The sequence below is a fragment of the Daldinia loculata genome (assembly GCF_022478755.1).
Source record: "Daldinia loculata strain CBS 113971 unplaced genomic scaffold F4817scaffold_3, whole genome shotgun sequence".
Classification (NCBI taxonomy): Eukaryota; Fungi; Ascomycota; class Sordariomycetes; order Xylariales; family Hypoxylaceae; genus Daldinia; species Daldinia loculata.
In genome coordinates, this window is record NW_026054857.1 from 953,754 (window position 1) to 966,686 (window position 12,933).

General features: G+C 51.3%; 4 protein-coding genes across 4 annotated transcripts; 2 read left to right on the top strand and 2 right to left on the bottom strand.

Annotated features, from left to right (window-relative positions):
* Positions 1–213: 213 nt before the first annotated feature.
* On the top strand, positions 214–1,882 carry F4817DRAFT_365898 (uncharacterized protein). The gene is made up of 3 exons (XM_049306927.1): positions 214–996; positions 1,061–1,357; positions 1,426–1,882. The coding sequence occupies exons 1-3, from the start codon at positions 580–582 to the stop codon at positions 1,756–1,758; spliced, it is 1,047 nt and encodes a 348-aa protein (XP_049163361.1). The 5' UTR covers positions 214–579; the 3' UTR covers positions 1,759–1,882.
* Positions 1,800–3,407, bottom strand: F4817DRAFT_136904 (mitochondrial carrier). Its single transcript, XM_049297826.1, has 2 exons — positions 3,067–3,407; positions 1,800–2,942 (listed from the first exon to the last, which is right to left on the bottom strand). Exons 1-2 carry the CDS (start codon positions 3,097–3,099, stop codon positions 1,962–1,964), a joined length of 1,014 nt encoding a protein of 337 aa, XP_049163362.1. The 5' UTR covers positions 3,100–3,407; the 3' UTR covers positions 1,800–1,961.
* A 189-nt stretch (positions 3,408–3,596) lies between these two features.
* Positions 3,597–6,418, bottom strand: F4817DRAFT_325051 (chaps-domain-containing protein). The gene is made up of 5 exons (XM_049301715.1): positions 6,007–6,418; positions 5,818–5,944; positions 5,354–5,765; positions 4,308–5,299; positions 3,597–4,258 (listed from the first exon to the last, which is right to left on the bottom strand). The coding sequence occupies exons 1-5, from the start codon at positions 6,027–6,029 to the stop codon at positions 3,716–3,718; spliced, it is 2,097 nt and encodes a 698-aa protein (XP_049163363.1). The 5' UTR covers positions 6,030–6,418; the 3' UTR covers positions 3,597–3,715.
* A 171-nt stretch (positions 6,419–6,589) lies between these two features.
* On the top strand, positions 6,590–12,792 carry F4817DRAFT_325053 (uncharacterized protein). Its single transcript, XM_049301716.1, has 2 exons — positions 6,590–10,836; positions 10,887–12,792. The coding sequence occupies exons 1-2, from the start codon at positions 6,788–6,790 to the stop codon at positions 12,502–12,504; spliced, it is 5,667 nt and encodes a 1,888-aa protein (XP_049163364.1). The 5' UTR covers positions 6,590–6,787; the 3' UTR covers positions 12,505–12,792.
* The last annotated feature ends 141 nt before the right edge of the window (positions 12,793–12,933 follow it).

The window sequence follows — 12,933 nt, forward strand, 5'->3', positions numbered from 1 at the left end:
ACTTGTTATTAGTAAGAATATTGTGAATAGTAATAAGATAAGAAATCGGTAACGGTATGTCGGGTCGTAAGTCTGCGGAGGCTGGTAGCAAACTACGAGAGAGAAGCTAAGGTATACTCGAACGGGCGATCATAATGGATACACCCACAGTTAAGAGCCCCAGCCTTCTGGGTCATCATCTTAGTCGGCTCTAAATGTCCAATAACCTAACTGCGAGCAAGAACCACGTGCGTCGATTCTGTAGCTTGGGTTGTCAGAAGAAGATACACAGGGATAACACAGGGGCAGTTATGGGTATCAGGTTCGTCGGTAAAGCTTATTCAGGGGACATATCGAGGGAAAGGGCCCTTCCCGATTTGTTATCTGGTGTGTCCCGGGATTTCCCATCTGGATATCGAGAGCAAGGCGTTCCTGTGCCTCGTACATCCGTCGAGATGGATATATAAGAGTAGGGAACTCCCAATCCGACATTTCGAAAATACTTCACCTTCATGAACTCAGATCAACAAAGATTCCAACTTGGAGCTGTAACTACCTAGGCATACTATACAAAAGAACGCTCTTCAACATACTTTCAAGATGGCTTCACCAATAACTTTTCTTTCCCTCTTCCTGCTCTTGCCTGCATTCACCTCTGCCCAACGCAGCTTTGTCGCGTACAAAGAAAAGAGCTGCAGCGAGCCTCTTGAGATTTGGACCGACGGGATGCTTATCGAAGACAGCAAACTTCTCATAGACCATTCCATCAAAGAAAGGGGGGATTTCGACGGTGGTCACGCCTACAACAATATAACATTCCCAGCCGCGCCAGCAACCGGCGATTTCGACCAGGATGCGGGGACTCAGTTTGTGTATTGGAAAGTGGAACAGCCAGACCCGACTTGTCAGTTTATACTGATGAGGGATACTCCGAGGGAATGGCAATCTCTCAGCCAGATGCCCGGAGATGTGATGTTGAGAGTAGCCGAAGAGGGCTGCTACTATACCGCTCTGAATGTAAGTCTGGAGGTTATAGTGTCCACCGAATCTGATTATCGGGACGTATTGTTAACGAAAAAAGCCAAACGTCGACTTGATTACCAGCTTCTGCTGCGGCCGCGACGACTGCGCTATTGCGGAGATCGAAGTTCAATATCAGAGCCCCGTCGAGAGCGTCAGTGGCGATGCCCCGAACTGCACAGTCAAGTCTTACGATGCTACACCTACTGTCGAAGACGGTCAGCAAATAGCCGTTACCAGGCCGCAGACCTGCGAGGCCCCGCCGACTTGCACGCACTCTATATCCCTGAGCAAGATGGTCAGCACGGCAGTGTCGCATTTCCAGTCGTATTCTTGGACCACCGAGGAAGGAGTTGACGTATGTTCACAACCCGTCCATCTAATAATCGAAGATATTGATTTTGCTAACGCGGACTTCCCCCTCAGGTCAAGATAGATACTGGCGTCGACTTTATCGTGGATGCCAAGGTATCTGGGGGCATAAGTTTCAACATCGCGCAGGGCTGGATGGACGAGACTGGGACAACTCTGACGCAATCCAACATTACGGCTTCGTCGGAGGCGGGAAGGCAGGAGGTGGGAACTATAGCATTCTACGCCTTCACGCCGCAGTACGACTGCTGGAAAGGCGACGTTAGCTGCGGCTACGACAACAGTGGAAACGAGGTCGTACTTGAGGGTGTTAGTTTCTGCCAGCCTCGAATTGCGAGTACTGGCGACCCGGCTGGGCTTTTTAGGATGGTGTATACTTCAGGATGAGGGATTAGTTTCCGCCGAATGGATAGGGTGTCCTTTGTTTTCATTTTCGTTATCAGTTTCTTACCAATTTTAACAACTTGGGGATTTTATGATTTTAGAATAGGATAGCACAGGATAGGGGATAGGGTACGAGGGATAGATTTTGGAATTGACCGCAAGGAATAGGGTCTATAAATGCGGCTAGAGACGCGGGTCGATACTCATTAAATAAAGGTATTATCTTCGCTACTTTGCCCTTTTCTTCTCGAGAGCCAAACTTTTGCTACTTCGTACGTGCCTAAGTAAAGCCCGCTACCGACAAGAGTCCATACGGCGCGAAGAGCCGAACCCCTGAACAGCCCCGAGATACCCGTCTCCGAAACAACTTCGCGTGCTACGGCGAGTCCGCCCCGTACCTTGTATCTGGTTGCGCCTTGCGACGTATGCGTCCGGTCATGAACACCTTGGTCTACATCCTGGCTACTCCCGGCCGCAAGCATCATCCGCGTCTTCACCACATCCATAGGAGTCGTGACAATAGCAGCTAAGCTACCCGCCAACCCGGCACTTGTCCCCGTGATGACGCCCGTCTCAAGTAAAGTCTGCTTCTCTCCCGCGCCGAACCCCGCGTTAGATTGGCCAGCACGAGATCGTTGGCCCCAGATCCTAGCACGCAGATATTCGAAAATGGGAAACTGGATAGCCGTAAAAGGTAGGTTTCGGGCTACTAGAGCCGTGTATCCCGATAATAGCTTGCGTCCCACGCCCGTACCGCTTACGGTTAGCTGCTTTAAGGCTTGAAGGGAAGCGGACCTGCGGGAGCTGCCGGATTTTTGCTGCAGCATCTGAGCATTTTGCTTGATGACCTCGGAAGGAGTAAGGACCAAGCACGACGCACACTCCGCTATGGCCGATGCGCCTGAATGCACAAAGGGTTGCGGGAGACCTAAGGGGGACCCGTGACGGCTAATGAACGACTTGGCCGCTTCATAGGTAGTAAAGAAAGTCCCTGCGGCAGGTAAAGTGGCAACTATGACTATCCCGATACCCTGATATAAGCCCTTGAAAAGCTGCCGCGAAGGTAGTTTAGTCTTGGTAGACGGGTTGGCAAATGTCTTGACGAAATCTCGACTTTGCTGGCGGGTTTTCAAGGTATCCAACGGGTAGATAATCAAATCCACGACGAAAGCTGCCCCGCCGCCCGCCTACAAATTAGGGAAATATGGTTAGAATATTGCTTAGATTCTCGACGGTTTACAGCAGAGTATTTGGAAAAGGGGATTTGGAAAATTTAAAATAAGTAGACTTGTGGAAATGAGAAAGACTTACCAGCATAACGTCGAGATTCGAACTACTCCCCATCGTGGTAACTCCTTATGTAGCAACCTTGTGGACTTGAAGTGGTCGGGTATGGCGATGTTGAGTTCGCGCCTTTGCGATTTTGATCCGAATCTGATTAGATTGATAAGATTATGCAAAGATCAAGTTCCCGTAGGGATGCATTAGCTGCTCTCCTATAGCGATATGAGGCTATAATGATCAGAGCTACGTGTACGAGTGGAAAGTCATTTGAGGTGAATAGGTACTGATTATCTTAGGTGCCTAAGGTAAGGTGTCGAAACCATTGCATCATAACAAGATTACCTTAGGTACTCATAATCTAATCATCATATATGATTTATTAGAAAGCATTTCTTTGATACCTTTGTAAGTAGAGCTACATTTGCGATATTCTTCATGTGGCATGTGGCATCGAAATTTTATACCTACCTTGCATATCACTATAGCGAGGGTTTGATGCTTGGTTTGATGCTTGGTTTGCTGCTCGACATCAGGGCTAATCAATCCTGGGCGTTTAATCTCTGGCAAGATGGGCATCATATATTAATGGTCTATGTCTTACACCGAAACGCGAATAGATGGATATCATGTCGAGGCATTACTTCGTCCCTAAGTATTTCAATCCTCATGTCAATAGTTAACCGTCTGTGCCACTGCTTCTAAACGTGGCGCATAATGCGGCATAATAGTGCGTCAGATCCAGCACATTTTGCGGGAGGCTCGTCGCCTGAATGATCGACCGAACCTTGACCGCACCCTCTTCCTCGATCAAGACTCTTATCGTATGGAGAAGGTCGGGGGAGAATTCCGAGTACCAACGGTACTGCCAGGTCACCAGACGGATAACGGCAGCTATGGTATCTCTCGTCAGCTTCTGCTTCTCGAACGCTCGTAGGATTCCCGATAACGCTTTCGGGCTGAACCGCGCGGCGAGACAAGCCCGATAGGCCTCGACTGCTTCGTCGTGGTGCTGGAGGCGCTCTGCTAGCGCACCTAGAATCTCCCACTCCTCGGCGGATTTCTTGTATTGCATCGACTGAGCTCTGTATTGGGCCATCTGCGTTCTCCATATCGTGTATACGCGGAGATCTTCGTATAGTACCATAAAGAGGCTGTCGAGCCATCTTTCGCACAGGCGCTTATTATTCAGGCGCGAGAGATGCTCGTCAGTGGTTGCGCTCTGTAGATTTGTCAATACTAGCCCCTGAAAGCGGAAGAAAATTACTTACGTTATCTCCGTCAGCCTTAACCTCGCCGGGGTCGATGGTATGAGTCGGCTTCTCCACTTCGCCTCCTACGCCGTGGCCGTTGGTTAACGTGGGCGCTACAGAGTCGGTATCGGTTGCGCTCTTCTCGTCGTCGGCCTCCTCATCGGTCTGATCACCGTTGGTTGCGGGCTCGGGAGTTCCGCGTAGCCCGTCGATACTCGGATTGCGTTTTGTCGACTGGGCCTGCGGGACGCTATCCTGCTTTTCTGTCCGGTACTCGTCCTCCATAACAAAAACGTTACTCCGTATTTTAAGGAGTTGGTCCCAACCAATCTTTGCCGTCATCCCCGTGAGAATCCCGTAGGCTAATTTGAAAGTACCGCGGTACGACGCGGCGCGGAGGTTAAGCAGGCTCGGGTCTACCTGTTCGGCGTATCTAGACTCTGGCTCGCTGTCGATCTCTTCTAAACGCGTCTCGGGTAAGGTGGGGAGATAGACATCCTTCGGCTCTGGCATAACCGGCGCGTCCTTGTCCTGGTAAGTGAACATAGGGCACGAGTTCAAGATGGTGAGCGCGTTCTCCCAGTCTTCCATAGCAACGTAAACCTGCGCCAACCTCGCCCACGTGCCGAATTCGCTGGGCGCGGCGATCGTACTGCGGTCCGCGCAACCTAACGCCATCCTCAGTCTTTCCTCCTTTTGCGCCGGGGTTTCGGCCGCCGATGCTTTCTTGAGGAGAAATTCAGCTTGGGTATCCAACATGACATAATCCATCGGAGAGTCCTTGAGAGCCTGGTATAACACGCGCACACCTTGCACTTCCTCGTTGCCCATGAAGAGAACCTTGGCAAGCAGCGACGACACCTCAACATTCTGACTCCTCAACTTCTCGAAAAGGTTGATGCCAGAGGCAAAGCGTCCGGTCGTATAGAAATATTTGAGAAGGCCGGTGGTTAGGTGGTTCGATACGTTGTTCGGAACCTGCACGACGGAATCGGAACCTAGCTGCCAACCTGCAAGGAGTTAAGGTAAGCATCTGAATTCTAATAGATGGTAGGTTTGCGTACCTCTAAAAAAGAGGCTCTCGGCGGCGCTCAGAAATCTGTGTTCGGTCTCGGTGTTGGTAACGGGGTTAAAGCGTCTCACGCCCATGATCTTCCTGATAGTATCGCCGCTCCCATCGTCGGCGTACGAATAGGCACGCAGAACGCTGCAGAGATATGTTTCCAGCCATAATTCGTCCGTGGCCTTTCGTTTCTCTCCCCTCTCGTCGACACAGTAGGCTTCGACTGTCCCGGGAATGGTGACGTGGACGCGCATATCAAGTCGGGAAAATGCGTTGTAGCAGCAGTATAGACCTTCTACGATCTTGTGCGTGGCAACGTGACCATGCTCCTTGTAAGTGAGGGTGTTTATATAAGCGGCGAGACTAGCCGACGAGGACGCATCGACACCGGTGACATGGTGGTATACTCCCGTCTGCGCCAGCAATTTTAGTATTGATCCCTGGGAGGTTGATTATTCGGCATACCTGTTTTACGGTGTTTCTGAGGTTTTGTTTCAGGAGGTGGACTAGATCGGGAGGGCCAAGCTCACGCAACGACACCAAGGTCTCGGTACGGGCCTCGATTGATTCGTGTAGGACCTCCTCCGAAATCCTACAGCAACCATTAGCGCCGAGAATGCAATTGGAAAAGAGTATTATTTGGAAGTGGCTTACTCTGGAACCGCCGGCGGAGGCATATCGACGGTAGCAGAACTTGATGGTGAAGGGCGTGGTACCGCTGTAGGAGATGCCAATCAGTGTTCTCGATGTTATGGAGTGTCTGATATATTAGGAACGACCAGATTCGATTCGTAGGAACATAATAGTACAGGGAGGATTAAAGAGCGAATGGCGTTACGATTGGAGATGGCGCGGCGAGCTGTCTAGGTCCGTACTTACGGATAGGTATGATACGATATGAATACGATATGACCTGTAATAGGAAGAGTGTTGTCAGGGTCCGAATGGGGAGCTTGTTTTTTGGTGTACTTGAATTTCAACTTTTTTGAGGTTTGGCGCGCACGAGCCATCAAGAAGGTGTCTTTTTCGTTTTGGAACCTTGGGCTAATGAATTGGTACAGCGGGGTAATTAAGGGGGGTAACTTCTAACGTAAGGGTGCCGCTTTGCACAGTGGGGTACCTGCGACTTGTTATAGGTACATGATGTACCTAGCTGTAGCTGTACCTAAGCTGTACTAGCGGACTTAGCTGTCTGCAGCTCCCCGGCCTTGCGATTTATTTCTACGCGATTGTGCATCATCTCGGTACCTATTTTCCCAATTATTCTCCCATTGATAACGATAACAGGCACGATCAACAATTGTATTCTCAACTCTATTCCTATTAACTTCCACATTCGCGAATTAGTACAAGTAGATAGATACCAAACGACTAAATTCCGTATGCGATATTGCTATTTCTAATCCCATCAGCGCGATAGGCGCAAGTTCGCAAGATGGCCTTCTCCGCCATCAATGTCGAACCAGAGGAGAATATCGACGAGGAGATCGACGATACCCGCGAAATCCAGATCGACGAAGCCCTAAAGCGCTTCCAGACTGCCCTTAAGCTTCACGCACAGGGCCCTAAACATTACGAAGAAGCGTCGTCAGCCTACGAGTCGCTATTCGAGTCTGATATATTCCGATACCCCGAGAGTACCACCGAGTTCGAGCGCGCCGAACGTCAATCAGATCCCCGACACCTAGGCCTCGACGTCCCGTTCCCTCAACCCCTCGATGTCGCCCAAGGAGATATAGACGGGAGTGGTAGCAGCCTGCCCCAGACCCTCTATCTCGCTTATAAGAATCATGGCCAGTTTGCCCTCGACAATATTAGACATCTGGTCAGGGCGGGAGGAGATGCGAGATCCGTGCTACAAAATAAAAAGGTGCTCGCCGCCGCTCAGAAGGCGCTTTACGAATTTAGTACAGCTCTAGATTTTGATCCGTCGGATGCCGAACTATGGAGAAGGGCCGCGCGCGTCGCCGCATTTCTGAACAGCGCTAGAATTAGTCGGTATTGCCTCGAGGCTGCCATCGAACTGGACGACGATCCGGCAACGGAGGAAGTTGAGCCGCCCTCTCTAGCCGAGGGATTCGCCGGCGAACAATTGAAGAAGCAACTTGACGTCTTGTCCGACGATCTGGCACTGTCGCACCCGATCATGGCCCCGTTCCTAAAAAAATCGATACCGGATCGTCTCAAGAAACATCTCGACCCTTTTCCATTCCTTCCGAATCCTACCGACTCACTCGCGCCGTCTCCTGCCCTCACAGCCTCGGCCGATCAGCAAAGGCCCCAGCGCCTTATTATCGATGTTCCCGTAGCTTCGTGGACAGATTTGGGCATGTCGCTTGTGCAGCTAGTCGCAGCCGGTGGTATATCCGGAAAGGCCGTAACTCTGAAACTTCCAGAGATACCAGATGCCGAATGCGACGTTGAGACGGCCAGCAATAGGCCAAACCCGATGTTGCCCGAGGATAATGGAAGGGTCCAGCTGGTTTCGGAAAACAAACCTCTAGTGCAATCCAAAGATGACCAGAGCGATTCTCCAAAGGAAGTCGTTGTTGACAATGGTATCGCTACCGAAGATGCGCGGGCCGAACGTAGCGCCTCCCTCCCTTCGCGGAAACGTTCGCAGTCTACAGCAGGGCTTCCCGACGGAGTTGACGAAGAAGTCTTGGACCAGAAGAGGAGCAAACGTATTCGACGCCGGGAAACTGCCGGGGAGGTTATGGACACAAACACGCAATATGCTACCCAATTGCAGCCGTTCCAGGCAGCCGACCAGAATCTCTTTCAGATGACGCGTAATATGATAGAGAACTTGGGAGTCACCGACCGCGACACCCTCGATCGACTGGCCGAGATTCTCGACTCGTGCGCGTCTTCTACTCGAACCGCTAAGCTTGAACGGTCGGCCATGGTAGATCTGCGCGATTCGCTCGTGAAATTTGACGAGGAGAGCACTAGAGTGGTTTTCAATAAGAAGGAGGCGTCTACCGTCGGTTTCTCGTCTTTCTTAGAGCACTCAAAGCCCGGATCCCAAAATAAACGCGAGACACCCGTGTTCCACGAGACTAAGGGCTTAAAGGCCTTCGTCCAAACTATCAACGACAACTGGATAGGAATCCAAGACGTTGCTTTCGAGTGGGTCAAGCATGTTTGCGCGACTTACCTTACGAGCAAGTGGCCGGATTCCATGAAGACCGCAGTTGTCCAAGTCATTAGCCATCTCGACGAAGATATCTGGAGACGCGTGCAGTACGAACTGACATATCATGTCGCGTCCGAAGATCCGGCCACGACGTTGGCTACGATTGACGAGATAGTCCAAATGTTGTTTGAGCTGCACCTGGACGTGTATGAACGGATCACCAACCCCAACAGCGCCGTAGAATACGCAATTCGCGTGGAGACCAAAGGAAGACTAGGACGCTGGTTCACGTTTGCTTCGCAGATGAGTCGGGATCGCCCCGAAAGTGCGAACCGTCTGCTGTCCATCCGATTCTTATGGTCTGCCGTTTTCGCTGTTACCCTGACGGAAGGCGTATCGAGAGACCATGTTCTCCAGTGCTGGAAGAGTCTCCGCGATAGGATCAGCGAGGAAGACGAGCCTTTTGATGTCCGACTACCAAATAATGCGATCATGCCTGAAGTGTCCGCCCGCGCAGCCGATAGGGAAATATCTAAACTGACGACTATGGATTTTTTCCTCGGGCTATTCCAGAACGACCTTAGCGACCCCGTATCTATCATCGAAAGCCTGGAGCCGGTATTGAATCCCTCTTCCGTCTATATAGCAACGAACGATCCCGAAGCTATGGTGGTCGACGAAGATTCCGAGGCGCCGGCAGCTACCGGCAAAAATCTACCCATCTCGGAGGCTGCGGATCAGGGTCTGCGAGATCTCTGGAAATTCTTGCTGGGGGCGAGCACCGAATTAAGATTGTTCTTGTGGACACGCCTCGGGGAAGCCTATAGCGCTATCGACTACACGACGAAACAATTTTCGTGCCTTCTCAAAAGTATCGAGATGGTCGTCGCCGATTTCGAGCAGGATTCTTATCTGACCATGCCTGCCGACGCACGCCGTCCTCTCTTCTTGAAGATGCTCAAGTTTCTAGACGAATTGCTCATCCAGGCGCTTTCGATGGCGCTCAACGATGTCAAAGCGTTCGATATCGTAGACGAGGAGCACCTAAGATCCAGTATTTCCGCCTTGACGAAGCTTTCCTGCCTGCTACACGTATCTTGCATGTACGAAGACGAGGTGCGCGTAGGCATGAAACAGCACCTCTCGGGCGGCGCCACTTTCCAGTCCTTCTTAACTAAACTTCGCGAGATGCAGGTTAGGAGCTGGTCTCTCCTGTATACGATGCTGAAGGCTGGTATCGCACAGAACAGGGCGGGCTTTACCACTCCCGACAACGACCTCGCGGACTATCTAGCAGCTATCCATCAGGTCTTGGGCCTTAGAAAATTCTGCAAGGCGTCCAACAAGATCTTCCTCAAGATGATGCGGGTGGAGCTTTTGAAGCAGACTCTCATAGACAACTGGGAGGATTATCTCGGACAAGTTCTTTACGACCTCTACGGCTTGAAACTAGGAGTCGGCCTTAGCGAAGTGCAAGACCACGGATGTCCCGCCGAGAAGCTGGAACGGCGAAACACGACGGCGCTGGTCGAGAGGGTATCCGTCTTGGCTAACCGCATGCCGATGAAAGATTTGCTGAAATCGGATCTCAAAACGACGATAGAGCACATGCAGCAAGCTATAGGGCAAACCAAGTCGAACCAGCAATTCATACAAAATCTGAGGATCTTTAATCAAACTTTACAAAGGCCTATCCCGCCCCTTCGCTTGTACGAAGCGCTTAAGGGTAACATTTCCATCGACGCGGTTACCGTCAACACTCCGGATAGCGCCTTGGCCAAGCACGGATGGTTCTTCCTCTTGGGCATGATCGCCTTCACCAAGTTCAAAGGCGTAGATCTTAATAGGAGGCAGACGCCAGGCGCTACTGACGACCTTCGCATCGGCGCCACGTTTCTACGCCAGCAGCTGCAGTTCACTCCCGATCAATGGGATGCTTGGTTCAGACTTGCGGAGTGTTTCGACTACGAGCTTGACGAGTCCGTGCTCTGGACGGCAGATAAGATGAACAAAGAGAGGGCAGAACTGGTAAAGTACCAGCGCAGCGCCATCCACTGCTATACTCTGGCGCTGTCGCAATCCCGGAACACGCCACCCGACGCGCTCAGGGAACGTTCCGACGACATACACGACCTGTATCACAAATTCGGCATGCGCATGTACGCCTCCAGCCGAGAACCGTTTGCGATGGAACCTTTTCATCATTCCGAGCACAAAAGATTCGTTATTCTCGAATCCGGCGTGGAGTCCAAGGATCTTCATTCTCAAATGGAAGACTACAAAGTATGGAAGTATGCTGCTAGATTATTCGCCAAAGCCATGGAGGTCAGACCAAAACAGTGGCAGTAAGTATGTCTTAACCGCCGGACACAGCTTGGGCTAATAGTTTTTGCAGGAATCCGTACATGGTGGCCAAGTGTATCTGGAAGATGTATCAGAAACCCCCAACGTCGCTCGACCATAGAGACAGACGAGATCGGCCTACTATGCAAGCCGTCATAGACGCTCTCGAAAAGGCCATCGAGGTCGTGTCCGCGTTGCCAAAGCCGCGTCACGGCCAAGATCCGATTCTGGAGCCCCATTACAAGATCGTGTCGATCATGCACAAGCTGGTGATGCGAGGAGATATAACGCCGCAAGAAGCAGCCGACGTACTCCAACGTCAACCGTACGCCGTCGAGGACGGGGAACACGTCGAGATCGCGGAGCCGGAAGACTGGGAACCGTACGTAATCAAAACGCTAACCCACCTACGGGAGAAAGACAGATCAAACTGGCAACATCGTATTATCATGCGCCACGCCCGAATATTGTTCGACGAGAACTCCGAAGAGCAGGGCTACGTTCAGGCGATGGCTGCCTTTGGCGTGCTAAGGGAATCGATGCTCACCAAGACCATGGTCATGAACGTATGGAAATGCGACGCCGAGCGGCCAGGTCGGCATCACGTTTACACGGAACAATACGTTCGGTTTGCCGTCAAGCTCTTAGTCGTTCTAAAGGACAGGACGAACTTTGAGGCTTTGCTTCGTCGTTTACGCAAGAAGGGGGCAGACTTTTATCATTTCAACGATCTCTGGCAGACTTGCTGCATTGCGTATCTGCGACTCATTCGGCAGACATATCAGATATCCCCAGTCCTCGAGGATGATTTTAAGCCCATCAGCCCCGACGAGTTCGATATCATTACCTCCAGGATTAGCGAATGGTCGTCGGATCCGTCTTCCTCTCACCCCGCGCTTAGCGCTTTGCAGGAGGCGGTAGAATTGAAAAAGCTCAACGCTGGCTTGATGAAAGCCGGTGCCATCGACGACCTAGTTAACGACTGCTATACGGCATTGTATTTCGAGATCGGGAAGTCTTTACCGGGCCCTGCCGTGTCTACTTTAATCGCGGAGCGGGAACAGGCACGTCTACGGGAAGAATCTCGGCCGTCCGATAAAGTAGCAGAATCCAAGCCGACGAACTCGTTAAGCAGTCTCTTGAACCCACAATCGCACGAGAACTCGGGCGGAGAGGGCGCAGCCGGTGATCTGACATCGGCGAATGCGGAAGGGCCACAGAGACCCCGCAAAGTGGGAATAAGGAGAGCTGATATTCTACGCAAGGCAGAACAAGCAGTCGTGCGCGCCCAAGAAGGTCCGAAGCCCGCCGGTACCAAGTCGCGATGTTCCGTCTCAAGCAGTAAGACGCCCGCGGCAGAAGAAGGGAAACAAGACGACGTGGCCGACGACTCGAGAAGTGACGATGGCGCATTGGATGAGGACGTGGAGATGAAGGACGAAGAGGCTGAGGGCGACTTGAGCTCGGCACCGGGAAGCGTTCACGATTCTGCCGACGACGAGAGCGATCTGAGCGACGCCCCACCGGAAGATGTGCTAGACGAGGACGAGCTTCGGCAGCTAATGTTTCCGAATTTAACTAGGAGGAGTATGGATACGACGATAGGTAATTCCGAAAGCGAGGGGTCCCAAGACGAGGAGTCTTCCGACGAGGCTCAAGCCGAAGAGTAGGCCGCCTAGGTCAAGGTGCTTTGTGTATTATATGTTTCTCGTTAAGATGCTGTATTCTACGTGGGAAGATGCGTCTGGATTGACCTATGGTTATTTGTCTGGGCACTGGAGTTGAACCAATATTTTCAAATGCATCAGTTACACGGGATTTTCATACAACTTTTGGTTCAAGACCAACAATTATCGTAGCCTCTAACTACGGGTGCCTATTTCATTTATATAAATCGGCATATCAGGTTCATCTCGCTAGTTATGCCTTAGATTCCCCACGCCAGCCCTGCTGCGTACCTCTTAGATTATTTTTTATTTTTTAAGAAGTATCGCCATCGTGATCGTAGAGACCATATCCAACAACCTCGACATCCTCTCCCTCCTCAGCTCCACTGCCGCTCTTCACTCACATTGCGCTTTAGCCGAAGATCAATATCT